Here is a 27252-nt window from a genome sequence, read left to right on the forward strand (position 1 = left end):
CAGAGTGACGGACCATTTAATGATCTTCAGAAGTAAGTTAAACAACCATTTATTTTACAGTTTAAAATGTCCTCATGGAGGAACAGCAAAATACACTCAAAATGAAGATTGATCAAAAGACAGTTTTCATATTAATCACCGTTTTAAGTTGTTGGGGGGTTTTTTTTTGGTGTATTTTCTTCTCATTTGTTTATCAAAAATTATAAGTGCCTTCAACATAACCATGAGAGTATTCAGCTTGCAGTCATAGAATTATTTACACCACAAAACTGACAAGCATGGTTTACTTTCAGCATCGGTTTCACACACCTCATCTCCTGTCTCTTTCAGACTGCTTTGTTTTGTTGCACAAAACAAAAATAAGGACCCTGAAGAAAGACAATTATAATGGGGAAAAATACACAAGAGCACAGATTAAGGACATTAGTATTTACAGCTTGGCTCAAGGAGACGTTTAAGGGGAGAGATGGAGACAGATGATCAGCACATCCATTAGCGGCATGATGTCAAGTTCAAGTCACATTCATTGCCTTTATGATTACCCTTTAAGATTTCAAAATAAAGCATGCTATAGCACATTTGTTATGAAGTCACGACTTAAATGACATCAGGATGTAGTCCTTAATATGCGAGAATGATTTTCAGACAGCAGGGGGCAGTAGAGGACCACATCAGGGGCAAGGAAAACAGGACTACAAACAGAAATGCAACCCCTACAATACAATGGTTCCTTCAAAATGAGGATACAATTTCATAATGTAAAAGCACTGTAGTAACAGAGTCAGATTGATGAACAATACAAAAAAAAAAAAAAAAGGAATCAAGTCTGCCCTCCAAGTGGCAAAATACAAAATCACATATGAAAATAGGTTCTGATCAACTTTTGTTTTAGATACATTGCGTGTGTTGAGCATTTGCAAAAGACATTTTGGCACAGAATCAATTTAAAAAATATTTTTTTGAGAATATCACTCCTGGATCCTGCACAGATCCTTCCCATCATTCCCCTTTTTGCCCCTTCCCAAAGAAAGAAAGAAAGAAAACATTGAGATTTGATGATCTGTCTTGTAAAATAATTCACTTGGTCTCTCCACATTGCTTCAGTCTTTAAATATTTATAATATTTACAGTTTCACAATTGTCCACAATACCCTTAAGCTTAAAGAAGATGCAAACAAAAATAAACAAATTAAATATTCTTTATAGTCCCCTGTTGAGGCATTGAGTGTAAACTGTACAACTCTAAACGTCCCCTCTCGAGTTCCTGGGGCAGGGAACACTTCGGGATGGAGAGTTGAGTCCGGAAATGAAGTAGAAGTTGGCTGACAGCAAAGGAGCAAAAGCAGTATGACAGGCTGAAATGATCATTTGATCATTTTCCAGGCAATGATTTTCTTTTATCTTGCACAAGCATGGCTGATCACGAGAGTAATCCATAACATGTATCATTTTATACTCAAATCTGTACAGAGTTCACAATTTTTTCCTTAACATAGTGCAATGACTTATCACATCATTTCTCTTTTTTTAAAAAAAAACATCACAATCACTTTTATGAAGGTAAAAAATATCCCATAGGAAGGTCTCAGTCCATAGCTTTATGAATGATATGAATTAGAAAAGGCTATGCACAACACCTCCAAAAATGGCAAAAATGAAATGAGCAAGAAATGGTCATCAAAAATCCCATTCGACCCTTCATATCCACTCCGTAAAAAGGTATCGTTTTTGGAATTTATCGTCATTGGGTGACTTAAGGACTTGGTGAAGTGAAGGAAAAAAGTTGAGTGCATGCTAATTAAGATTTTTTTAAAAGTCCAACTCATAAAAATATGAGGCAATTCCTGTTTACAAAACTGGACGAGTCCAAAAGGGCTGGTGTTGGCTTTGTTCAGGAAAAAATGGAGGTAATTAAACAGAGGCAATGACAATCATGAGGTGAGGGGAAATGCTGGAGATGCTGTTGAGAAGGTCCGGGGCCAGGCGTGAAAGGTGGCTCTCCGAGAATTCACACGGTGGGAAAATCTGCACCACATAAGCTGGCTGTAAATCCAAAAATGAAAATAACATGAGAGAGGGGACAAAATCTTCTTGATATTTATGAAACACGGGTGAAATTAAAAACAAAAAGGTAGAACAGAAAGGTTTAAATGACCACAGACCTGATTGGAGCCAGGGTTGGGCACGTTGATGATGCCAGCTGCCTGTTTGGCTTGCAAGTAGGTGATGAAGCCACTTTTCAAGGCTTGGGTTTGACCAAGGACATCTTCTTGGTCTCGACCACAGGGTAGTGCCAGAAGCAAACAGTAGTCATTCTCCACCTGCCATGAATGATAAGTCTTTACCATAAATGTAAACATAAAACACACCACAAAAATTAAGACAAATGCATTATTTTTATTGTTATTAGATTTTAGTTATTGAGTAAAATCTCTGAATTTGCGATTAAGTCCCTCTTAATTAGTCAATAAAGACATTCACCCAAATTTTAGAACCTGTTTTTCAGAGGTAATAAAATCGAAAATACTCACAGTCATTCTGCGTGCCACACTGTCCAACTGGGAAGCCTCAAGCCTCATCCTCTGAACAATACGGAGAAGAGGACCTCCTTCTGGGGGTGGCAGGGAGCGCTGGGCCAGTATGGTGTTGCCAGAAACAAAGTGCAATTGGACAGCAGCCTGGTCGTTCTTCAGTGCCAACAGACCTTGCCATACAATAGGATATTTCTGTACAAAGAAAATAGAAGTGGGTATTTAAACATATTTTCCTCTTTGGTATTGTCATTTCCATGTATGACGGATTCATCATGATATTTCTGGTCACTCTGTCTTCCTACCGTCAAAAGCTGCACCATGTCAATGGACCGATGTCCTGAATGTTCCAGCTTAGCATCAGGCCGTGGCTGCAATGAACTTGATGGGGGTACTGCTGGCAGAGGTGTTGGCAAGAAAGCCGGAGGGCCTTTCTGTAGAGATAGATCTGGCTTGTGAGTAACGCCCATTGGGGATGTCATGGGAGACTGGTATGAGGGTGAGGCTCTATCCCCTGGTATTCGAGACATGTGCGAGAGCTCTGAAGAGGTAGCATGGCGAAGATGGGAACTCTCAGGCTTGGGATCACTTCCTCCCCCATGTGACTGAGACATTTTACCCCTGTGGCCAATATCAGGCTCCGGAGGCACCTGATTAAGAAAATACATAGCAAATTAAGAGGTTTCACTTGAAAATACAATTACACATGATATGCAATATAAAATGTTGAAATATGTGTGCAAAGTCATAGATAATAAAAGCATTTCAAATGACCTGTGAAGATGTAATGCCTTGGTTAGCCAGGTTGTGTCCTGATGAAGGATGTCCAGGAAATTGGGATGGGAAGCCCCGCATATCACGATAAACTGGAAAGGAGCCTGCACCTCCTGAATGTATCAGCTGAACCCCATGAGCATGAGGAGACACCATGACAGGACTAGATGCATGGACTCCCCTGATTCTACTTTCGTTGGAGGGTGGATGTATCAGCTTTCCTTCTAGTGGTTTGAGAGATTCTTTAGCTGAAAGGTCCATGTTCTTCCCCACTATAGGACTCTTTGAAGGCCCAGAGATGTTGCTTGAAGAGGTTGTTCCAGTTTCTGAGGTGCGTGACTGTCTTGCTTCTGCAGCAGCCTGCTCTCCCAGTTGCTGGTGCATGAGGATGCGCTGGTGCATGTCTCTGTACTGGTCCATACGTATGCTTGGGTGGAGTCCTCTGTGATCACTGTGAATCATCATTACATCTGATTGGAGCTGTGGCACTGAAGGTCTACTAAGGGCTTGGTTGAAGTGTCTGGGGTCGTCTTCATTTACACTGCTGCCACCACTACCACCCGATACTGACCCCTGGGGACTTGAATGAGACTGCAGTACCATATCTCGGATGACATTTGGCTGCGGCGTGTTTGAGCGCTGTGCAGGCCCCGGGTGGGGAGAAGACAAGGAGTCACCTCGCCTTCCATAGTTTATCCCAGACATTGGTGGGGTGTTCATCCTGGCTTCGTGAGCCATTGACTGAGTGACACTGTGAGGTTGAATTATGACGGAGGACTGTTCTGATTGCGGGTGATGCATACTAGAATGATATGTAGATAATGGAGGCATGCCATGACCCAGAACAACAGAGGTTCCTATAGGAGAATTGCTTGGAGGACAGGCTTTGACATAAGGTGAAGGAGAGTGAACAGCTGTTCGTGGGGACTGAGGTTCTTGTTTTAGGTGTAAAGCTGACCGATCAGTTGGGATGCCAGGGCTGGGGCTCATGCGGGTTCCAGATAGTGATGGATGGTGTGGACTCAAGACCGGGCTGAGGTTAGACTGCTGAACAGCTTTGCCAATGTCCATCTTTTTTGGTAGAGGTTCCAGTCCTCTCTTGACATGCTGCTGCTGCTGTATCACAGCTTGGTTGTACATTAAGACTTGAGGAGAACTAACTGGCTGTTGGAACATCTTAACCACACCACCCTGGGACGATGTATGATATGGAGCTTCAGATTTGTCACACCCAAGACTTTCCTGCTTGGTACTGGAAATGACAGGTTGAGAGTTATAGGACTGGCCAGTCAATAGAACCCCTGCATGCCCATAAGCTGGACTTGGGGCTACTTTTGGCCCAGGCGACTGGGATGACGTTATGAGTGAGTCTTGCTTTATCTGAGATTTGGATACAGATTGCTGAAACTCTATATCCCCAGCACTGGCTTGGGGAATCTGACTAATTTTGGCTCTCATCCTGTGAGGTCCTTCTGTTTTCTGACCCGAATAACTCAGAACTACAACACCCTCTGATGTATTGACCCTTAGGCCACGACTGGAGCCTGTACTATAGGGAGTGGTCTCAACAACAGAGCGCCCTCTAGTCCCATCTTCAACTACATCCATGCCATGGTAGCGATTATTCTCATTAGAGTTTGATCTAAATTTTTGCTTGGGAATAGACAGGCCAATGCTTCGGTTGCTTAGGGAAATTCGTGGAGTTTCCTCTGTATCATAAGGTATTGGAATTCGACTTATTACTGAGGTAGCAGGAGAAATAATTGTATGCTGGGTCTTCTCTCCACAGTTCTGTTGGGACTCTGTCAGTGGAGAAGGTTTGTGGTATATGGGCTGGGGGGGTAAAGGTGTTCTTTCTTCATGATGTAACTGTCTTGAACCCACTGTATCAGAGGAATTTTCATTCTCTGACATCCGTGAAGTATCTGACAGGACAGATGTCACCATAGTGGTAGGTATAGAATTGCTGTTTGATGCGGACACGTATTTAGGTTCCATTAGGATTTTTCTTAAGGTACTGGAACTAGGGTCAATATCTGAGGCCTTGGTGTCAGGAGGCATTGGGGGATTTGTTGAAGGGTTTCCAAGTGCAGTTGATGCTGGCACAGAGGGAGTTACCACTGTGACATGGCATGAAGGAGCAACATAGATTCGACTTTCCTCAGATCTAGGAGGCCAGTCTGGCGAAAGTGGCATTTTGGCAGGTCGCAAAAGGGGTACACTGAACTGGGATACAGGCTGTGGGCGGGCATGAGCAGGGGCAAGACTAGGGGTAGATGGCTCCGCTGCTTGCGTATGCTTTTTACAACTGGAGATATTGCTTGTGCCTGAATGAAAGGCAGATTCTTTGGGTACAGGCTGTTCAACTTCAGGCTGTTCTGCTTCTTTGGGCGTGTCTACGGTTATAGCACTTGTAACATCACGCCTACATGTTGCAACAGCAGTGACCACAGAGGCTGCTGCAGTTGCCCCAGCAGTAACAGTAACTGCTTTTGAATTAATGGTTTCTGGATCCTCTGGGATTGACTCGGGTAACTTAACTGGGGAAGGCTCTGGATGTGAAACCTCTTCAGCCATATCTCCTTTCTTGTTAGCTGCACCTTTACGACTTCTCGACTTCTTCGGGGTTTTGGCTCTAACTTTGCCTGTTTTCTTGGGTGTTTCAAGTAGAGGGGGGTCCTCAGCTGCCTTAGAGTCTGCCATTAGCCCCTTTGGGCTGAGTGTCAGAGGACCATCATCTGAGTCTGTGGCAAGAATATTGTTGATCACCATGTGTGTTTCAGGTTCCATGATTTCATTGGAGGAGGGGGATATCACGGATTCAGGGGTAGGAATAAGAGCAGTGTAAGTAGGAGCAGCTGTGAATGCATCTGAATCTGCACATGTTTCTTCAGCTGTGATGGAATCAATAGCAGCTGCAAGTTCTGTTTCACTTGCAGGATTAGCTCTCTTTTCTCCTCAACCTCACCCTCTGGCTCCACCACAACAGGAGGCAATACAGTAGGTGGCCCTGTAGGTGGTTCCTTATAGGGCCGAGGAGGCTGCTCAACTGTAAGTTTGGCAATATTTTCAACTGCCTGCTCTAGCTCCATCTGCCGTGCTAAGAGTGCAGCAGCTGGATCAGCAGGAAGTTCAGGTTCAGATAGCGTGTCTTCCTTTTCCTGCACATCAAGCTCTTTTGATTCTTTTGGAAAACCTATCATCTTTGCTTCCTCATTCTCTTGTACTACTGTCTTGGTTTTTGTAATACTGGAAACTTCAAATGACTCTGGGTCATTGTCCTCTGAACGAAGTAAACCTTTTACATCATCAACGCTTACACGGATCTCAAGATTTCTTAAGCTGTGTGACTTATCTTCAGTGATCTGCTTGGTATTTCTTTTCAACCTTGGTGATTTCATTTTAGCACTCTTTTCAGGCTGTTTTCTCTCAGAGGAGTTAGTGTCAATCTTTTCAATATCCCCATCAGCAGATTTCGTTCCACCACAATCTTTTAAGTCTTTTTCCTTTCTGTGTACTGGGGAGCTTGCGTTTTCCGCCTTTTCCGGTGACTTCCCAAAAAGTTCAGAATCACCTTTAGGCTTAAGCTCTGAGTCATCTTGACATGCCAGATCAGCTTGTTCAGCTAGCACGGTAGTGCTCCCAGACTGTTTGTCTATTCTGTTTGTTTTCTTGTTAACTGGAGCAGTTGAAGTCAGTTGTGTTTGTTGCACTTTCTGGGTGCGTGGGGAACGCCATCCCTCAGAGGCTTTCACAACCTCCACAGAGGTTGAATTTTCTCTGACCTCTGTGTCTTCTTCCGTCATTTTCTGCTGATCCCCCTTTACTGGTGATACATCCTCACCTCGTCTGACGCCTCTCTTAGGTGGGCGTCCTCGCCTAGTGTTGGTAGATGGAATTTGGATATCTTGCTGTATTGGGTCTTTATCAGCACCACGTTTGCGCATGGAGCGTGATGACTCAACTACCTCTTTGCCAGCTTGGTCTCCTTCATGAAGCGTGGCATAGACTGATCTTACATTCCTGCGACGTGTTCTCCCATGGATCAAACTTGATTCAAGGTTTTGTTCAGAATCTGATGCATGAATTGGTGACTTGGATGTGGTTTTAGTCTCAAATGATGCTTTTGGTCCTTCTGCTCGAGGAGATGAGGCCCTTTTAAGTTTCTCTTTGTCAATCCGTTCACTCTTTCGTGTTGCAGGTTTCTCTGTGGCGACAACTGGAGAAGATTGTGTGGTACGTAATACTGACAGTGGTTTTGCCCTTTTACTCTTAGGCTGTCTGCGATTTGGTAATGGTTTTATTTCAACCTCTTGCTCTGGCATACATGCTTCACTATCTGTCTCAGTTTTCTGAGATTCCTCGAAGAGTTTTGTTTCCTGATCTTCTGTTTTAGGTTCTGTCTTAATCATTTCAGATTTTTCTTCAATCTTTGTATAGTCAGAGTAGGTGAATTCTGCAGTCTCCCTCTCATAACTACTAAGGGAAGCACCAGGTGTGGGAGGCTTATCTTCCACAAGAGGATTATGTTCCACTGCCAAACTATCTACAATTTTTGCTTTGGGTTCAATTAACTCTACTTTAGTTTCCACTTCATTTTCTGGCTCTGAAATGATGAGTTGAGGAGTTACGGTTAGCTTGGGAGCAACTGGTTTGAAGTCTTCCATAGGAAGAGAATGTGATGGGGATACCTCAAAAACTGGTTCCACTTTTTCTTCTTTGACAAATGACACAGTTTGATCTGAGGATGGAGTTAAAACTTCTTTCTTTTCAGGTGGAGACATTTCTTTAGGGCAAGTAACAAATGGGGAAACTGACAAGGTTAATGGGTGGCTGGGTGATTTGTCATCAACCTTCAGTACTGTGTCAGATACCTTATCAGACAGCACATCACCACAATTCTCCACTTCATCTCGTTTAATCTCTACCACTATCGCGTCATTCTCAGTATCAGGTGGGGGGTGGTCCTTGTCCTTTTGTTGTTGAAGCTCCAAAAAACGACTATGGAAAAGTACTATGGGCTCTTGTGGGACGTCACCTCCTCCAGATTCAGGCTGTATCTCAGCAGCACCTGGCTTAGTGAAAGGCCTAGCAACTCCAGTTTCTAAATCTTGGTCTTTACGTTCAAGATGCTGCAAACGCCGGGAATCCTGTTCAAAGATTGAGCTGTGCAGGAAGCGAGAGGCAAACAGTTCCTGACGTTCTTGGTCTTGAGGCTTAAGTTCCTCCTTTTTATCGTGCAGCTTTTCATCAGAGTCAGTGCGAATCTTTTTCTTTTTCATATACCAAGAGGGGATAGGTCGAGGTGCTAGTTCTACCTTGTCCTTATCTGAACAGCTGTGGGAGGTTGGAAAACATGAGGGAAGAAAGGACCAATTATCTTCCCTGGAGGAATACAATGTCTTGGCTCTTTCAAGGAGTGCTTTTGTATCAGGGGTTATAGTTTTATCTAATGCAAAAGAATAGAACTTGTTCTTTTCCAAGGAACCAGAAAGTTTCAGGTCTGTCATCCTCTCGTCACGCTCCCTGAGGATATAAGACAAGGAACTATTGGATTTGGGAGAGATGTGTTTGTTCTCTCCATCATCATCTGAATCAGACTGCACTTCTCCAGGTTCCAAATCCTGTCCAAGGCGTTTGTGAAGGCTTTCACGTTTTGCAATATCACTTGGAAAAGTCATTTCCATTCTAAGTGAATCAGACTTGATCCTTCTTTCCCAACGTTGCATTAACTCCTCATTACAACCAAGCAAGGTTGTCTTAAGTTTTGGGAGATCAGTGTCAGGAGACTGAAAGTGTCTAGCTGTCAGGCCCAAACTGTTTTTCAATGACTCTGTGTGTGAAAATTTATTGTCTGTTGTTGGAGAAGATTTTCTTTCTTTATTTATAACTGACAGAGAAATCTGGGCAGTTTCATCTTCCTCATTTGCAGAAAAGTGACCAGCTGCTATTGAGGATGTTATACTCTGATAAATGTCCTCATGTAACTTTTGGGAACTTGCAAAGTTGCGGTCTCTTTTTGCCCCAACTATTTCAAAGTCAAAATTCTCTAATTTCTTTCGTTTACAGGAAGAGAAGTCATCATTGGCCATATCCTGAATTGGTTTTCCAACATCAAGCATGATATAGTCCTTTTCAAAGTCATGAGTCTCATTACTAGGTGGGTTTTCAAACTTGACTAACTTATCAGGATCACCAAGCTTGGGTCGCAGCCATCGACTCTGTTCAATTTGTTTTGTGCAAATATTAGTCTGGTCAATGTGCACAAACTGTTCGTCTCCGTCATCCGAGTCTCTGCACTTCCCTCTCCCTTGTTCATTTTCAGACAAAACCTGTTTCTGTTGTTCTTTTAATTCATCCAAATCAAGGCTGCCATCATCTGACATCTTGGTGAGACTGGAGCTGTTCTCACTTTTTGAGCCCTCTAAATCCATTTTAAGGTAGGGCGAGTCTAAATGATCAGTAGAATCTTCAGGCAGCTCCCCTAGCCGTGCCGGCCTCTCCAGAGAAAGGCCTACTGAGTTGCTTTCACAGTCTCGTCCATCTTTAGGACTATTAACTGAAACCATCCGAACACATTTATCCTTGTGGTGCTCCTTTTTATGCATCCCTTTCAACAAAAGGTTCTTATCCAAATCTGTCTCCTTCGAACTGTTCCATAGTTTATGAAGTCCAGGTCTACCAAGGTCCTCCTCACTAGTTCTCTTCTGTCGATCAGTTTTCCCAGAGTCCTCAAAACGCCTTTTCCTCGCAGCTAGACGGTCAATATCCACAGAAATACCACTGTCAAATCCTATTTCAGATTTTCCATGCTTTTTGGATTTGATTTTAGCGTCCTTGTCAATAACCTCCACTAAACTGTGCACATTTTTCTCTCTGGGCACCTTTCCATGCTTAGAGACATCACCTTTTGATGGTTCTGCGCGGATCGGCGGACTCCTCTGGTCAGCTGAAGGTGACGCCAGTCTAGGACTGTCACTCCCGCCCCTCGGTATTTGTTTTTCTTGGACAGAGTGACCAATCAATTTTCCTTCTTTTTCTTTAACACGTGTTAACTGCACCACACAAGGCAGAAGATCTAGCCTTCCTTTGCTCAAGCTTTCCTTTGGCATTTTACTGTTTTTAGTCCGAAGGACAGACTCAGGGCTAACATCTCTTTCAAGCTCAGGTTCTGTCTCACATGCTTGGATAATAGGTGATGCAACTTTGAGCTTTTTAAGCCTCTGTTTCTCACTTTTGTCCTTGTCCCCTCGATCTTTACGTCCAGCCCGCTTCTCCTTTTCAATCAAGTTCCCTCTTTCAACGTCAAAAACTCGATCCTTTTCAAGTTTGTCAGTTTTATTATACCTTTCAGTGCGTGCCTTTTCAAGTTTTTCAAATCTGGGTGGGGATATTGAACTGCAGCTACCACTTCTTTCAGAAGATCGACAACAAACTCTGCGGTCTGAGTCACTTGGTATCCTCTCAGAGAGCGAAGGAGATGCAGTGGGGCTGGCAGGACGACGAGAGGCAATGTGAGATGGGCTTTGGCTACGCTCAATGGTCCTCCTCCCATGATCACGTCCACGATCTGTTTCAAAGCGTTCCCTCTCTCTTTCACGTTCCCGTTGTAAATAGCTGTATTTGCGAATGTCCTGCTCATAAGGGTCAGCTCTGTATTCCCGATACTCCCGGGGGTCTTCAAAGTATTGTGGATCATAGTAATCTCCCTGATATGGGTCCCATTCAGTGTAGAACTCCCGACTTCTTGCAGGGTATTTACGACGTGGATCTTCTGTATATGTTCCTGGTGTTCGCACATTTTCATAATATTGTCTTTCTGCTTGAAACTCATACTGAGTTCGTCGGTCATCCCTGCCAAGAAAAAAACCCAAAAAAGCAAGCTATAATTTCATGATACTTTGGTATCAATAACATTATGTTTGATATTAGACAGTGTTCTGGAAAAAGTATTATCTCTTGAGCAAACCACACAAACCTTCTTTCAGAGAGAATGTCATAAAAATCTCGAATATCTTGTCCAGATGCCTGCATTGAACGATAGAAAGCCATCTGACTTTCCTGATTGGCAAAGTCCACCTGAGAAAAAAACAGAAAGGTAAGTTATAAATTCTTACAACCTGTCAGGCATTGAAAACACATAAAATTAGAGCAAAACTTCACTTACCTTGATTTTACTGCCCCCTATCTTCCATCCCTTTGTGTCCTTAACAGCAGCTTGTGCATATTCAATGTTGTTATACAGGATAAGGGCCATTCCTTTCATTCTGTCAAATACAACCTGCGGAAGACAGAGAAAATAGAGTCCCAAGGTGCCAGGGAGTAAACAATGGGAAACTATGAGAGGGAAAACACACGGCCTTACCTTGACAACATGTCCATAGCGGCAGAAATGACGGGTAAGAAACTGCTCCGTTGTGTTTGACGCTAATCCATCCAACCAAACACAAGTTGTAGGCATACTCTTTCCAAAGCCCAGCTGAAAAAGGCAGGATAAAATGTAATACTGCAATTATTTTATCTAACAATGAATAACTTAAAAGAACTCATAAATAATGAAGTGCTCATAAATAATATTGAGTACGTTGTGGAGGATTATTGTGGAGGTGTAAAGACAAGATTTAGAATTAAATTTCAATGATTCGATGAATTCTCACCTTTAGTCTGTTGTTGCCAAGGTATTCGCCATCCATCTTCTTTATGGCTTTACATACACTAGCAATGTCGCAGTACTGTAGAAAGGCATACTGCGGGGCCCCATTCACCTTCTTAATGTCAATATCCTTTGTGAATGTAATGAAACAGAGATATACTGTTAGTAAGCATGATCATCTCAAACTATTAAGCATTTTAATAGGCATATAGCCTGATTTTCAAATACCTCACAACATTCACCTACCACAATTTCTCCAAAGCGTTGAAAGATGTTGAGCAGGTCATGGTAAGTGGTTGTCTTCTCCAGGTTTCCAATGAATAATGTCCGCGTGGCCTTCGGATGAAACTCGTCTATCCTCTCATCCAAGGGTCGAAACTCGTTTTCACTTTCTGTCTCTGAAAAATGAGTGCTCATTATAATCTTGTGCATGTTGCCAATAATCATGTTCCCACTGCAATATAGTTAAAGATCACAACTTACCGGGGCCATTCCACGCTGTGACATCAATTTGCATCCCAAAAAAAAGCTTCCCCTTTGATGCCCCCAGTGCTTTCTCTTGGTCTTCTTGCTGTCGAAAAAAGACAAGTCCATAGCGCTCCTCTGAAGCTCCGTGGATTTGTACAGATGTGACCTTTCCATGTTTTTTAAATTCATGGAACAAACCATCCTTCAGACTTGTATCTGTAGTAAGCAGATCAAATGTTTTATTAAGTATGCATACTAGCAATTATTGTTAATAAAATGTGTCAGTATTTGAAAGATGTACAGAAATACAGACCACTATTTCTGCATGACGCTCTTTGTTCACACATACTGCACCTCACAACTAACCTGTAGAGCGCACAGGAAGGTTTTGGACCTTGATGCCAAAGCTTTTACGTGGTTCATCTTTGTCAAGGGAGGATAAAGGAAGTGCTGAGGGTGCAGGAACAGCAGCAGACTGCACTGAACGTGCTGGGGAGTCATCACTTGAACTACTGCTAGAATCACTGTAGCAAAAGAGGAACATGGACTTAGATGTTGCTGCAAGCCTCACAGTTTTATCTCTACCACCATAGATGTACAATAAAACGTAGTAACTTGTGATACTGTGACTGGCTGTTGCCAGTGTTTTTATCTCAGTAAGATCAGAAATTGAAGTAATATATTATGTATGCTGTGAATAAAATTTTAAAAAACCGTAAGGGGGGAGATTTATCATTATGCAGTGCCTCTCTATAGGAGGCAGAGCTAAATGCCCTTCCTCTGAGAAATCATTAATAGATTGGATAATACACGCTGAAGGCTATTCTGTAATGTCTCAGCGGAAGAAGAGAAAAACATCCCCTTTCTCCCAAAGTCTTATTTATACGGTGCATAAGTATAAAAAGATGGATTTACACGTCAGTTGCAAATCCATGGCTGCTTTATACACCTTTTTTCTCAAACCATTCCCATGGCTGTCTCAGCTTTCTAGGCCCTCTGCTGTTTGTTTCCTTCTCACTTTCTCCTCCTGTGCTCAGACACTCCCGGAAGTGCTGCTGACGGAGCCTGGCCTGTGGGAGTGGGCAGGCAGCCAGCACTGGCCAGAAATTTCCAGTTCCAACTGGATCTCACGGAGGGGGGGAGCCATTACCCATACACAGAGGTAGGCAGTGAGAAAAATATACCAGCCGTCTCCTGAAATTCCCCTCAAAGCACTACCTCGTCAAACCACATGTGTCGCTACATGTCGTTCAGAGCTGTGGACTCTGCTGTGTCCAAAGGTGATGCAGTTAAACAAAAAATAAGCAGCTGGAGAGGGGTGAGGCCAATTTATGTGGTGGAGTAGATAACATGGACAATGTTTGTTTTTTTTTAAAATCTTACAGACCTCACTTGCATTTGATAATTCTAGTCATTTTGTCATTTATGCATTCTTTATACAATTATTTTCAACAACCTCCCAAATCAACTAACAATACATTTACAAGAAATTAGACACAATTATCATTAAAACAAATACAGCAACACTCAACAAGCAGAAGAATGGCCAACTTAGCGTGTCAAATAAAAAACAGCAGAGACCATAACAAAACTGAAGACACATCCAGAGCAATTATATCACTTATGATCTTTGTATGCAAGTGAGTCCAAAGGTTACGATGTACAAGACCTTATTAGCTACCTATATTTTTTCCTAAAACTCTTTACCGCTTACCCTATTTCTAAACTTCAGAGATGACAAGTGGACCTTCACCACCTTAATCGAAAGTTTGACAAGTGCTAATAAATCAAATCTTAGTAACACAAAATGTTTGTCATCACAGCAATCACCTGCACCTTTTTCCAGGCTCAAATTATTCCTATCAACAATGAACTACTCAGCCAACAACCTTGTAAAAATGAATTGATAATAAAAATGGACATAGAACTCTGCACAGTTCACACTGCTTCACAGGTTTATACATTTATTATCATTGTGCAACTCATGCTGTGCCTGTGAATTATTGAGTTCAATATTATCAGCTGGCCGAAAACAAATATAATATAAAAACATAAATTTTCTAAAATGCAGATACTTGCATTCAATTTGTGTCACATGCTGGGTGGAGCATGGAGGTATGTTCAAATGCTAAAAACAGAAAAAGCAAGTCTATCATTGCAGCAGTCATCTCTGACACGGTTCTTACGGTGGGGGTGACATTAGTCCGTAATGTTGGGTATGTTGGTTCTTTTGTAATACTGTTTTTACAACCATGACATATGAGAAGTTCTGTATCCATGTCTGCAACAGTTTTAACCTAAAATCCCCACAAAGTTTAGTCTTTTAGATGTTTTGTCCTTGATTAAAAAAAAATATACACTGTATCTGCTGAAGAGACATAATTATAGTATTAGAAGATATGATATCTTGAAACAGTTAATGTTATAAACCACAGCTTCTGCATTAAAGGGATGTTGAGCAACACAGTGTTCTAGATAGGAGTCCAACTAACCAGTGACGGAAATTAAATGCACACGGAAGTCTTGGCAAAACTGGTGCTTTGAAAAAGAGAAACTGTTGCAGGATTCAATAAAGCCAGTACAGCTGATAAAAAAAATATATGTAGGAGAAACTGCATTCTCATTTCTACATATGGAAATCATTTGCAATGTCTTCCACATGAACACATTTTTTTGTTAAATCTGAGGGAAACTGTGAAAACTGAATTACAATCATCTCAGAAATCGTATTTAAAAAATATACTATGGAGTTATGGTTAAACTGAATTCATTAAACTCAAAAATTCTCAACTTAACAGTTATGTGTATAATAGTGTGTAATATTACACATCTACTGTATATAGAAAACCAGAAAATGAGTTTTACTCACCTGCCACTAGTGCTGCTGCTGGTACTGCTGACTGAGTCTGAACTGGAGGAGCGGCTGCGAGAGCCTGACCCGCTGTGGGAACGTGGAGGACGGGTAGCCTGACTTGCCAGTCTCTGAGGAGAGGGATTTCGCGAATGTGTTGAGTGTGGAGACCGGCTGCGGCTGTGGCGATACGACCGCTCCCCGCGGCGACCCCTGTCCTCCCGGTAAAGGTCCCTGTGAACCACACTGGCCAAAGTAAAGGGTTCCCTGGCTCGAGACTCATAACGAGGCTCTGGTGTCTCAAAGCGACAAGGACTCCTGCTGTGGGAGCGGTAGAAGCCGACCCCGCTGGATGTAGATCCTCCACTTCCTCCTGTCGTGGCCCCTGCTGATCCACTTGTTCCTGTGTTGCCAGCAACAGCGCTAACGATAGTTCCACCAACTCCTGACGACACCGTTGTACCGCTTCCACTGGAGGTACCAGACCCACTCCCAGCTGTGCTTAGAGTCCTTTCTCTTGCATCACGATAATAGTCCGTTTCATAGTGCCGCTGGCGTTCGAAACTGCTACCAGGACGCTCATGATGTCCGTAGGCACTGTGATCGTATGCCCGCTCCCGACTTTCAGCCGTCCTAACAAACAGGAAAAGAGAAAAACATCACATTACAGTTAAGTTTAAAACGTTTAAGAAAGCTGCTAGCATAAGACAGTGGAAACACAAAATTTTCAGGTGCCTCTGGTGGGTTTTTTTTTTAATTAGACACATGGGAAGACGGGGCACTAAAGTGTTTTGAGAAGGGCAGGTTTAAAGCATCTAAAAGAGAATTCTTTACCAGCCTACAGACTGAACTAGAAGGAAATTTAAACGATTGCTTCGTTGAGACATCTGAGGATCAGGTTTTACAAGTTTTCTCAGACTGTTTACGATTTGTAGATCCTTCTCCCCCAATACCAACCATTTATTTCTACAATGAAATGCTGTTTCTATAAACTTGTTGCAGGTGTTAACACAAGCTTTAAGAAAAGTGGCAGCTTATTTTGTTTTGAACTGATTTTCCTCTGAATACAGATGTGCTTTCTTTTATCAGTTTCCCAGCTCAAGCACCAGAGAAATACTCAATTAGTACATCCTACTGTAAAATGCAACACGCTATATTGAAAAAATATATCAGCATAGGACACACAGAAGAGATTTTTAGCAAAAGGCATGCATTCAGTGTTGTGATAGAACAGAAATCTGCAGCTTATTTCGTGTTATGATTGCAGGATATAGTATAAACCTGCTGCACAAAGATGACATAATAAAAGGTATTACATGAAAGATTAATGTCTTTATAATGTAGGTTGCAGAGTCATTTTAGTCTCGTACCGCCTAACAGCTATAACAAAAGCAACTATTTGAGGTGTATCATTTATCTGAAGGGCTTTGTTCAAGGTTTTTAGAGGTGACTTACGACAAGCCTTTTGTTTATAATGTTACACAATTTGACACCACTTGTTCCTCTGAAAAAAAAGGTCTTCAAAGTATCTTTTATGGAGACGCAGATTAGAAACAATGCTAATAAGGACATTCTGTTCAGACCTGAACATCGTCTTTCTGAATAAAGCAATCAGAATTTAATTTGGTAATACGACTGCTGTGTCATTACAGCAGTCATATTACCAAACTCTCTGTAATGAGCGGGACAGGGCAGCAATTACCACTGTTTGAATTCAGATCAAATTATAATCAGCAAATTAGTCATGATGTTCCAACACAGGGTGGAATATGGTTTAATATAACAACTGTTACAAACCCTCACGCTACTGGTTCTTTAAATAAGAGACAATTGTTTTCATTCTTTGTCCAGTTCAAAAAAAAGAGGATGGAAAAATGTTGAGATTCAACACAGTGTTGGATTTCAGTGGGGGGAAAATACTCTAACTGTTCAAATCAGAGCTGCAACAATTAGTCAATTGAAAGTATTTTAATAATTGATTAATCGTTTGGGGTAATTTTTTAAGAAAATTCCCAAAAACCCAAATTCTCTGATTCCAGCCTCTCAAATGTGAATTTTTCTGGTTTCTTTCATCCTCTATCAGAGGAAACTGAATATCTTTGGGTTGTAGACTGTTGGTTGAGACAAAACAAGACATTTGAGGACGTCATCTTGGGTTTTGGGAAACAGTGATCAACATCTTTCACCATTTTCTGATATTTTAAAGACCAAACAACTAATCGATTAATCGAGGAAATAATTAACAGATTGATCGATAATGAAAATAATCGTTAGTTGCAGCCCAAGTTAAAATAATAAAAACCTTTGTCTTTATAACTGTGACACTATAATACATTTGAGACTATTGTATATGCTGATATGTATTTACTGTCTTGGATGTATGTCAGATTGCAAGAATGAACTGTACTGAGTATAGATTTGTATTAACAAAAAATACACAATTACAGAAATCATGCTTTTGCTATGTGACACGTTTCTACGAATAAAAAGAATAAATTACAAATCATAGAAATCAAAGTTTTCTTGATGGAAATCCTAAAAGGTAATGAAGTGTTTAAACCAGAAATGTTAACATAGTTGATAGTTCATTCTGGCAGAGACAAAAGGTTTTTATTCCTGCTGGACCATTTTCAGACCTTCACTACCTCCGTACCTCATATTTCCTGCCAATCACTACTTTCAACTATCCAATAAAGATACAAATGGCTGAAACAACTGTCTTAAAGATGATATATCTTAACTGTAACCTAACGTTCAACAAAATCATAGGCTCCGTCTCCTGTCAATGTTAAATTCATCATTTAATTTGAAGTGTGAGAAAAGCGGTCTGAAGATTCATTAAAAATAATCCGATTGATTCCCTGGATGGTATTTAAAAAAATCTTCCTTCCTGATAATTAATAGAGGCATCCAAATCTTTTGTGGTTGATTTGGACCATCAGAGATGTTTTAATGTGTCTATCCAAATGTTGCTCGCTGGCTCGCATTCTGCTAAACTGTCTCCATCAACAGAGAACTGTAAGTACAAATCAAAGACTTTTTAACAAGGAGAAACTTCTGAAACTGTTTATCTCAATAAAGAGAAACTGGCAGCAGCCTTTAGTTAGTATTTTCTTCATAGTCATGCAAATGACAGCATAAAGCTTTGTGTTTTGAATCTCAAGTAAATGTTTGTACGGTCGTTCTTTTGTCAACACATTGCAGATTTAAAAGCCTCTTTTTGTAATGTTTTTACTTCTATGATTAACTATCTCATCCTTCAAAACTTTGAAAGATGCTCGATTCAGTGTTTCCACCAGACATTCTCTATTAGTTGGTTTTAGATGTAGGAATTTGTCTTGGTTGATAAGAAAACTGCTCCCTGCACTAAAGCTACACAGCTAAAGCATTGCAATGTTTTTCGGTGCACTTCCAAAACCCAATCTAGAGGTGATTCAAGGTGAACATCTACTGACACAAACGTGTGAATTTCTATATCCTGAACAGTTACTAAAACAAACAGCCTTCATCTACGCCATAGAAACCAACTGACATGTGTTACATGTGCTGCTGCCGCCACGTCTCTGAACCGACACCCTGTGATGTCCTGAATGGCATTTTGGTAAATGATCCATAAGATGAGTTTCTTAAAATGCCCGACCTGACCTTTACAACTGACAATAAATGTGTTGGCATATTCACTCTCACATTGTACTGACACACTTGAGAGGACTTTGACAGACTACATTCATGGCCTGAGCTTAAACTTCTATACTAAATAATAAAACCTGTAAACCCTTTACAATTAATTGTTTTTTTATTTAGTCACTTGTAAGGATTTTTTTTTTTAAACTGAACAAAAATAGAAGTCTATACCAAATGATAATTATTGACCGGATCTGAGGTTTGCAGGGTAACTATCTTGTATCAGGTTATATGGACACTCTGTGATGTGGCTAAACTAGAAATATTCATCTGTGTGAAACATTTGACATAGATGTAATCTATAAATCCTAACAATAACAACAATAAATGCTAACAAATGGAAGTCTTTCATTATGTCTTTCCATCTAGAGGTTTTGTCATTGGACACACGAACAAGAGAACACATGGGATGCGGATATTCTGCTTGATGTTGAGAATAAATTGGTTTAGGAGACTAGAACTATGTCTCTATTTCACTGCACTATACGCAAGTACAGCGGGTCAGGGGCAAATTCTGTTTCAGCTTATTTGATTTAATCATCTGTGTGCAGGATTCATGAATAACATCTATGGCATAACGATGTCTGCTGTGAAATTGATGGATTACCTTGACCCCTAGATGCTCTCGAAAATGCTAATTTGGTGGCGCAGGCTCACTGCTCAATAGCCTTCAATTTCACTTCAATTTCACTTTACACAAAACAGGTCCTACATTATTCATGGAGCTTAAAAATAATTCAGTTAGACTTTTTTTTGGCAGAATTTCCATCAGTGTTTGATTATTAGTCTGCTCTGGTGCATGCTAAGCACATCAACTGTTTTGGGATTACGTGAACAGAATAATTACAAAAGATGCATTCCAGCAGCATGTTAAAAAGACGACTTAAATGGAGTTTCACTCATGTGGGAACAATACATGCGAATTTGTTTTGTTCAAAATTTCCAAAAGTATTATAAGTGGTGAATCGTTAAATATCCTTTTGCCATGTAAACCAACTGTTTAACTGTGGAGCGTCCTGTTGTTATTGCAGGCTAAAGCACATATATAATGGAGCTAAGGTTGGTGATATAAATAAAATCTTCTATTATATTATATATAATTTTATATAATGATAATGATGTATTGTGATATAGTAAATTTACTGGAAACTCTGTGAAGCATTTTGGTGCAAAACCTGTTTGCTTTTAAAGTACTATATAAATAAAATAAACTTGAAACTGATAAACTCTGTTTATTTAATACAACCAGAAATTAAAGGGATAGCCACCACAGTATAAATGGTCCACAAAAATCTCTGGTAGTTGTCAAATTTCTACTGTCTCACTGTGATTGTCGTCATTATCGTCCAGTCCAACATGGAGCTGTGATGTCCCGAGTTTGAATCCAGTCAGGGACCTTCAATGAATCTAAATATTATCAATCTATCTATCGACACATTTAATATCAATTACTGTGTCAACTTTCTGACGAGAGTGAAATGCTGCAAAAATCTTAAAACTCATTTTTACCCAGTTGATGCTTGCTCTGCACTATGTGACATGTTTTATAGTGTTTGGGTTCTACTCTCCTCCAATAAACATTTTAAATCTGCAATTACAAGGCTGGAACAAAAAATATTGGAACTATAACTAATTATCATTTTATCAATGATTATGCAGGTTATTTTTGATCAATTGATAAATCATTTAGTCAATAAAATGTTATTGTAACAGATACGAAGGTGAAATTTTAAATAGCCTGTTTTGTCCCGGCAATAGTCCAAACCTCACAGATATTTAATTTAAAATGATATAAAACAGAGAAAAGCAGCAGATCCTAACATTTTAGAGGCTGGAGCCAGCAAATGATTGGCATTTTTCTTCATATAAAGACTTGAATGATTAATCTGTTATGAAAAATTTTGATTCATTTCTGTTGATTGACTGATTATTCCACTATTTTTTTTGCAGTAAAACATTCTAACATAAATCTAAATTGACCTCATCAAAGCTTCAATCAGAAGCCATCTAAGATGTTTATCTGATAAATATTTCATTCTGCTGTCTCGCCGGTTTGAAAGCGATTTTACCAAAAATATGCACTGCATTAATACATAAAAGTTTCCACAGCCCAATTGTCATGTTATATTTAAACAGTGTTGTATATCAAAATGGGCATTTTTACTTTGATCTCTTGTCATGAATAACAGCTGCAATATTGATCTATTCATTGTAAGGAGAGCAGGAGACAAGAGCTGAAGGTGGGGTCAGGTGAGAGGAAGAGAAAGGAAAACAATACAAGGTAAGGTACATATTTCTGCATATAGACATACAGGCAGTAATAACAGTCTATGTACCAACTACTTCGGTTAGTGGGGAAAATGGAGAGAGACAGGGGTTCAAACTAGGGGGTTAGAGAGGACAGCTAAAATACACAGGGCAGGACATACCAACCTTTTGAGAGAGTGGTAACTTGACCTATAATTCCAAATACAATCTAGGGAGATAGAACTTTGTGAGCAGACAAAAATGGGCAAAAATGTTGAGTGGAGGGGGGAAAAAAATTGAAGCAACATTGTTCACGTTAGAAAATGTAATCCTCATCTTCAGGGCAGCGGATCTCATGTGCATCGTTGAGTTGGGAGTGTCCGGTTTAAATGAAAATAGTGAAAACAAACTCGCCGTCGTACGGATCCAGGTTAAGATGTTTTGTATGCTGGAAAATGTCAATTCAAGTCCATATATCCATCCAAACCAAAAAATAAATCAGCATTGCACTAAAATTAATACACGATATCCAGGAGTCCATCTTCAGTAATTGTGCACCATTGACTTCCCAACATCAAAGGAGTATCTAAAGGACAAACTGATGGAAAAAAGACTCGTATCTTCATTTGTGAAGTTCATCCACATTCCACTTTACAGCAGTAAAGTAGTCAAACTCCTTTGGCAGAAGGAGGGAAATCTGGCCGTGACAGATTAGGAATAAACATTATGTCTATTAATGGTAATCCAGATTCTTGTTTACAGTAGCACTGTATTCATTCCCAGGGTGGAGAATGTACACAATAGTTGTGAAGCTCATGGATGTTCATGTCAGTTGTCTATCCGTGATTCTCCTTTACAAGCACAAGAGCCTGCATGTAGTCCAAACCTGAGCAGAGTCAATGAGAAACGCAGTTCATGGGCACAACATAGTTCTGTTTGTGATTGTATCCGATGGTTTAGTTATAGTTCCACATTCAGGAAAGGAGGAGGTAATCCACAGGCGTGAGGTAGCTTATCTCCAATGGTAAGGATGGCACAACTTTCCAGTCACAATTTCCAGCATTCTTCATTGAATTGTACGATCCAAACATAGTCCATGTTGGTCCTCGGCAGATCTACGAGTCTCGGTTGTTGAAAAGTAAAAATAATCTCCACAAAAATAAGGCAGGTAAAAAAAAAAAAAAAGTCATTTGCTCACTTGTTTTTGTTGTCTCTACTGAGTTGGATCACCAGTAGAGGTCTCCCAGCACTCAAATTGTAATGCCCTGATCTCAGACATAATCCCAAATAAAACAACACAAAAAAAAAAAAAAAAATACAAAGAACCAAGAAAGCAACCCATACCTTTAGCATGATAGAATATCCTTTAGGTGTCTGGCCAGTGTTAATCCAACAGTGGGGAATAAATATCCTGTGAAGGTTATCCACATGACTCCAGCCCACGAGAGAAGTGAACACCTCCGTGAGGTGTGCACAATAATTGAAAACCAAATTAGACTAATCCAAACAATGGTGTCTTATACATATAATGTGTGATCTTGGTTGTTTTGTTACATGAGGAAAAAAGGGTGACATTAATCCACCAGGCAGGGCACGTAACTCCAGATTAGGGGAATCCCAGGGATGGCCGCTGGACCACTCTCTCTTTTTCTCTCTCTCTCCCTCTCTCTCTCCAATAATCCTGGGAAATTTTACGATATCCAATCTTTGCCCCGTATTTTCCGCAAATGATATATCCACCTCACAGAGATGTTTAAGCTCACAAAGATAATCCCCAACAGCCATTTACACTATTGACTATTCGTTTAAGTAATGGATACACTTGTGTAAAAGCATGCTTTCATTTACGGAATATCTCGGTGTCTACCTGCAAGTGTGAATCCAAGAGCGCTGGCCACGCTCGGAGGACTTTAGAGGGGATCCCTACAAGATTTAATTCTTGAGCATGAACTCTTTTTCTCCTCTTTAACCCCCAAACAAGTAAATGAATAGATGGTGGAAAGATGCTTGGAGGTAAGGTGTTTACCAGAAACCACGGTTCCCCCTGCCTTCAGAGAAACTTTGTCCACTTACCCGTCTAGTCTGCGTTCATAGCGTCCATCTCTGCTGTGGAGCGACGTGGGGGGCCCATACACAGCCCCCCCTGCCGCCCTTGTGAACCCTGATACATCCCGGCCACGAGAGCCTAAGGACAGACTATCGTCCAGCCCCCTCGCGGCACTAGGAATTGTGCCTGGTTCATTGTAATCAGTGCGCAGGTCTCTGTCCCCCATCTTGTTGATAGCATTATGAGCCTTTTGAGCACTTTTAATGTCCACAAAATCCACAAAGGCGGCGACTCCACCTTCTGAACCGCGCTTGGGCAAGACCTTGACACTCTCCACACGTCCATATCTAAAGAGAAAACAAAGGAAAAATAAGGTGATCAGTGGGTCGGAAACTGAAAACATGTTGCATCAGTATTTATGAATTTAAAAACAGGGTTTTCAGTTTAAATTCTTGATGTGAAAAAAAAAAGAAAAAGCAAATTCCCAAATGATGACATCTTTTTCAAATTGCATAGTGCAGAATTCATTTATGTCAGTGTGTGTGTGCGTATCTGAGGAGGGGTGGGAGGTGACTTTGCTACCCTTATTTTCTGCTCTGTGTTACTTTCTTTCAAGGCAACAGTAACCCAGCAACTGGACTTGAAACCTCAGCACATTGCATGTTAATAAATGCATACATTTCCTAACATTAGCATGTTTCCTAGGAGGTGCTCTCATAAGCTTATAGCTACTGGAAAGCACACAGATGAGGTTTGGGCAGCATTTCCTGATTCACTGTGTGTGGGTTTAGAAAATCAAGAAGCATTATGCATACTTATATGGCTCTGTTTTATATAAGCAAAGCATGTTTTTGCTGCAATTCAACATGATTAAAAGCTACAATGGAGTTTTTTCAAAGATGTACATGAGGGCAAGCTTTCCATTGTTTCCTTAACAAGCCTGTAAATGACTAAATACCCCGTTAAGTGATGGTTGAATTGACTGATGGGAAGCCTATTACTCTAAATTTACAAGCACAGTAGGATTACAAAGCCCGCTATCATCTGCGTGTGTTGTGTTTTCCCCCCCAAGAATCTTTCGGGAGTGTATTTTCGCTGTCCGACAGAGACAGTAGGGTGCCCATAAATTTATTGGCATGCCAGTTCCCAACATTGAGCCTCCGACGCCATTTTAGAAAAGCTGCTCACACTGCTTACTCATTCTCCCGTCCCCCATCTTCAATGACTTCTATCACACATTGGGCTGTCATGCACCTGCATGCTCTGACCACCTCTGGGTTAACGCTGGAGCTGAGGCAGCATGCTAGAAAGGACTCGCCGACACAGTTTCCCCTCAGCTATTGCAATAACATGCTGCCAGTCACCATCCCCCCCCACCCACCCCCAAACATAATGTTACGCACATCATAGCACAGGCTAATGTAAATAAAACACCATATAGGCTGCACATTAATGTGCGTTGTGCACAGCTGCATGATTCAGTCAAGAAACCATATTTGCAGGTCCACTCACTGCATCCGTCTACCGTAAATTAAAAATGAGTGCAAAGAACAATATTAATATAATCAGTTTATATATTTTACACAGTCCTATGTTGGGGGTAGGCTGTGCGACAAACGTGCCATTCGTTTACAATTTCTTTTAGACAGACATGTATGATTTATGCTGGTAATTTAGCAGCTTTGGGTCCGATATGGCGACGCCTACACACTAAAAAAAAAAACGCAACGTTGCTCATATAGATAGACTGATGTTTTTCAGCAGTCTGGTCTTCAGCACATATGGACGGAGAGGCGGGCTGCTATTTCCTTGACAGCCGATGAGCGAGAGGCGAGAGCGCGCACACAACCGTGATAGCCACACAAAAATTCATATTTACATTTTTCTCCGTCCAAGGAAGACAACAAAGAGCCATAAGCCCATACATGGTGCGTGCGTTTGGTCTCCTCCAAAAGCCCAAACGTGAAGTGCAAATGGAGTTAAATTGCAGTCGTAATTCAAATATCGATATGTTGTCTGATTTTCCTTCAGTCGGGTCGCGCTGCGGGGCTGTGCTGCTCAGCGGCTTGTGGAGAAGCAACGCTGTAATAATGTAGCAGAAGATAATTCACTTTCTGCGCTCATGAGCGCACAGCAGACACAAGTAGTTCAACGTTACAATATTGCACATCAGTGACCACAGCGCCCTGTTCAATCACAGCCAGGCTGCAATAATGTTGCAGCGTGGACGGCGGCGTGATGTCGCGTCACCTTTGAGGTTTCACTGACTTGTGTTGGATTTAGATTTTGTGTTAGACTGAATTAGCCTCCTGCAACAGCTACAATGCACTCTGATAGACAGGCACATGCTATGCTAATCGATCATACTTTGTGCACAAGTCTGGTTGGGAGCAGTGACCTGACACTCACAGAGAGTCAAGTGAAACACCACAACACACACGGCGATAGACAGACTACATACTGTCTAGAAACATGCAGACTGTTAAATGCAATAATATACAATGCTAGCAGCTCCCCAGGTGTGCTGAAGTTTGTTTACACTGACTGTTACACTAAAGAAAAAATGTGTTTTTATGGTCACCAGGTGGAGAGGTAGGCTGCCTTGAAGTCAAATGGTTACCTGGTTGGAATGTAGCCTACAGCCACACAGCATGAAAGGACAAAGTAAAGTTATCACCTAGCCTACAAGTTAGTATCCGCGTCAAAATGGCAAAACCACGTCTGCCAGCTGTGTGGTTGAAGCGTGCTGGTCGTTTTCTTTTTTTTAAATCTAAGCTAAAACGCAGCACAATGTTGTTGCTTATGGAGAGCTGACAGCACAGTTGCCAAATGGGACTTTGCTACAGGGGAACCTCCTGCTTCATCCCGACTTCACTAAAATGTGACACAACAGAGAGAGATGCTGGCCGCGCACTCGTCCTTACATTACAAAATACACACACACACACACACACACACACACACGTCGCTCATCAGTGTTTCTACTCACCGCTTGAAGTGCTCAATGATTTTCTCCTCTCGTACATTTTCGGGTAAATTTCCCACCCATAAATGTCTGGTTTCCCGGACCATACTGTGTGCTCCTGCTCCCCGATCATACAGATGAGTTTGCTATGTCAGTTTCTTCCCGTGCAAAATAGATTAGCTTTGCAAAATAAACGCCGGACTAGAAAAGAAAACACTCGGCGCAAATCATTGACTGCTCGTTGTGACCCAATGTAAACCATTAGGTTGGATCCCCGCACGCTGTTTGATACTCTTCACTGTTAAAGCGCGATCTTGCACCCTCGTGAACGCGCGCCGGACTGTTCCCGTGACTAGGCGCGTCCCTGACACCATGCGACCCTTGGGTGTCGAAAGAAAGCATGTAGCTTCCTAAAAAGATGCAGCAACTTCGCTTGTAATGAAAAGGCACACCGCGCAGGCGTGGCTTTGTGTGTGAACTTCTTTTTTTTTTTTCACCCGATGAGATAGTCTCCGCCCATGCGCATGCGTGAGAAAACCCCTGGTTGAATGTTGGTGCTTTGACATCTGAGAGGCTTTGACACACTGGAGGATCCCATCAGTGTCAGTTGGGTATAGCAAAGTGAGGCACTCATACAGTAAAGCTAAATTAGCCAAAGTCTGATATTTTTAGAATGCTTTGTTATTATAATAGGATCCATTTGATTTTTATCAATGATAAGCTATTAAACACCACCCCTAAATGATTCAGTCAGCCTCAGGCCCACATTTTTAAAAAAGTAACAGAGTGAGCATTAAGAATTGACGCCTTTAGACTGTTTGTTGAGATACTGTATGTCAATCATTTATCACTCCCACTAAATGCAAATAATTACAAGGTGTATTTGGGATGCGCTCCAGCCACCTGTGAACCTGAACAAAATAAATGGTTTGGAAAATGGATGGATTGATGTGTAATTGCCGATGACCAATAAGTCACCAGTTATTTGTTTCTAGAGATTAGGTCAACATGTTACAGTAGCAATATTAGATG

General features: G+C 41.2%; 1 protein-coding gene across 1 annotated transcript; it reads right to left on the bottom strand.

Annotated features, from left to right (window-relative positions):
* spen (spen family transcriptional repressor) lies at window positions 1-26841 on the bottom strand. Its single transcript, XM_067591590.1, is given in 16 exon segments — window positions 1-2043; window positions 2163-2321; window positions 2532-2726; window positions 2837-3181; window positions 3306-6263; window positions 6266-11159; window positions 11284-11384; window positions 11473-11586; window positions 11671-11784; window positions 11963-12088; window positions 12205-12356; window positions 12442-12642; window positions 12793-12950; window positions 15296-15910; window positions 23282-23602; window positions 26245-26841. Coding segments are annotated over 16 exon segments (10668 nt in total). The 5' UTR covers window positions 26328-26841; the 3' UTR covers window positions 1-1911.
* Between the last annotated feature and the right edge of the window lie 411 nt (window positions 26842-27252).

This window comes from Thunnus thynnus, chromosome 6 (assembly GCF_963924715.1).
Source record: "Thunnus thynnus chromosome 6, fThuThy2.1, whole genome shotgun sequence".
In the NCBI taxonomy this organism is placed as follows: Eukaryota; Metazoa; Chordata; class Actinopteri; order Scombriformes; family Scombridae; genus Thunnus; species Thunnus thynnus.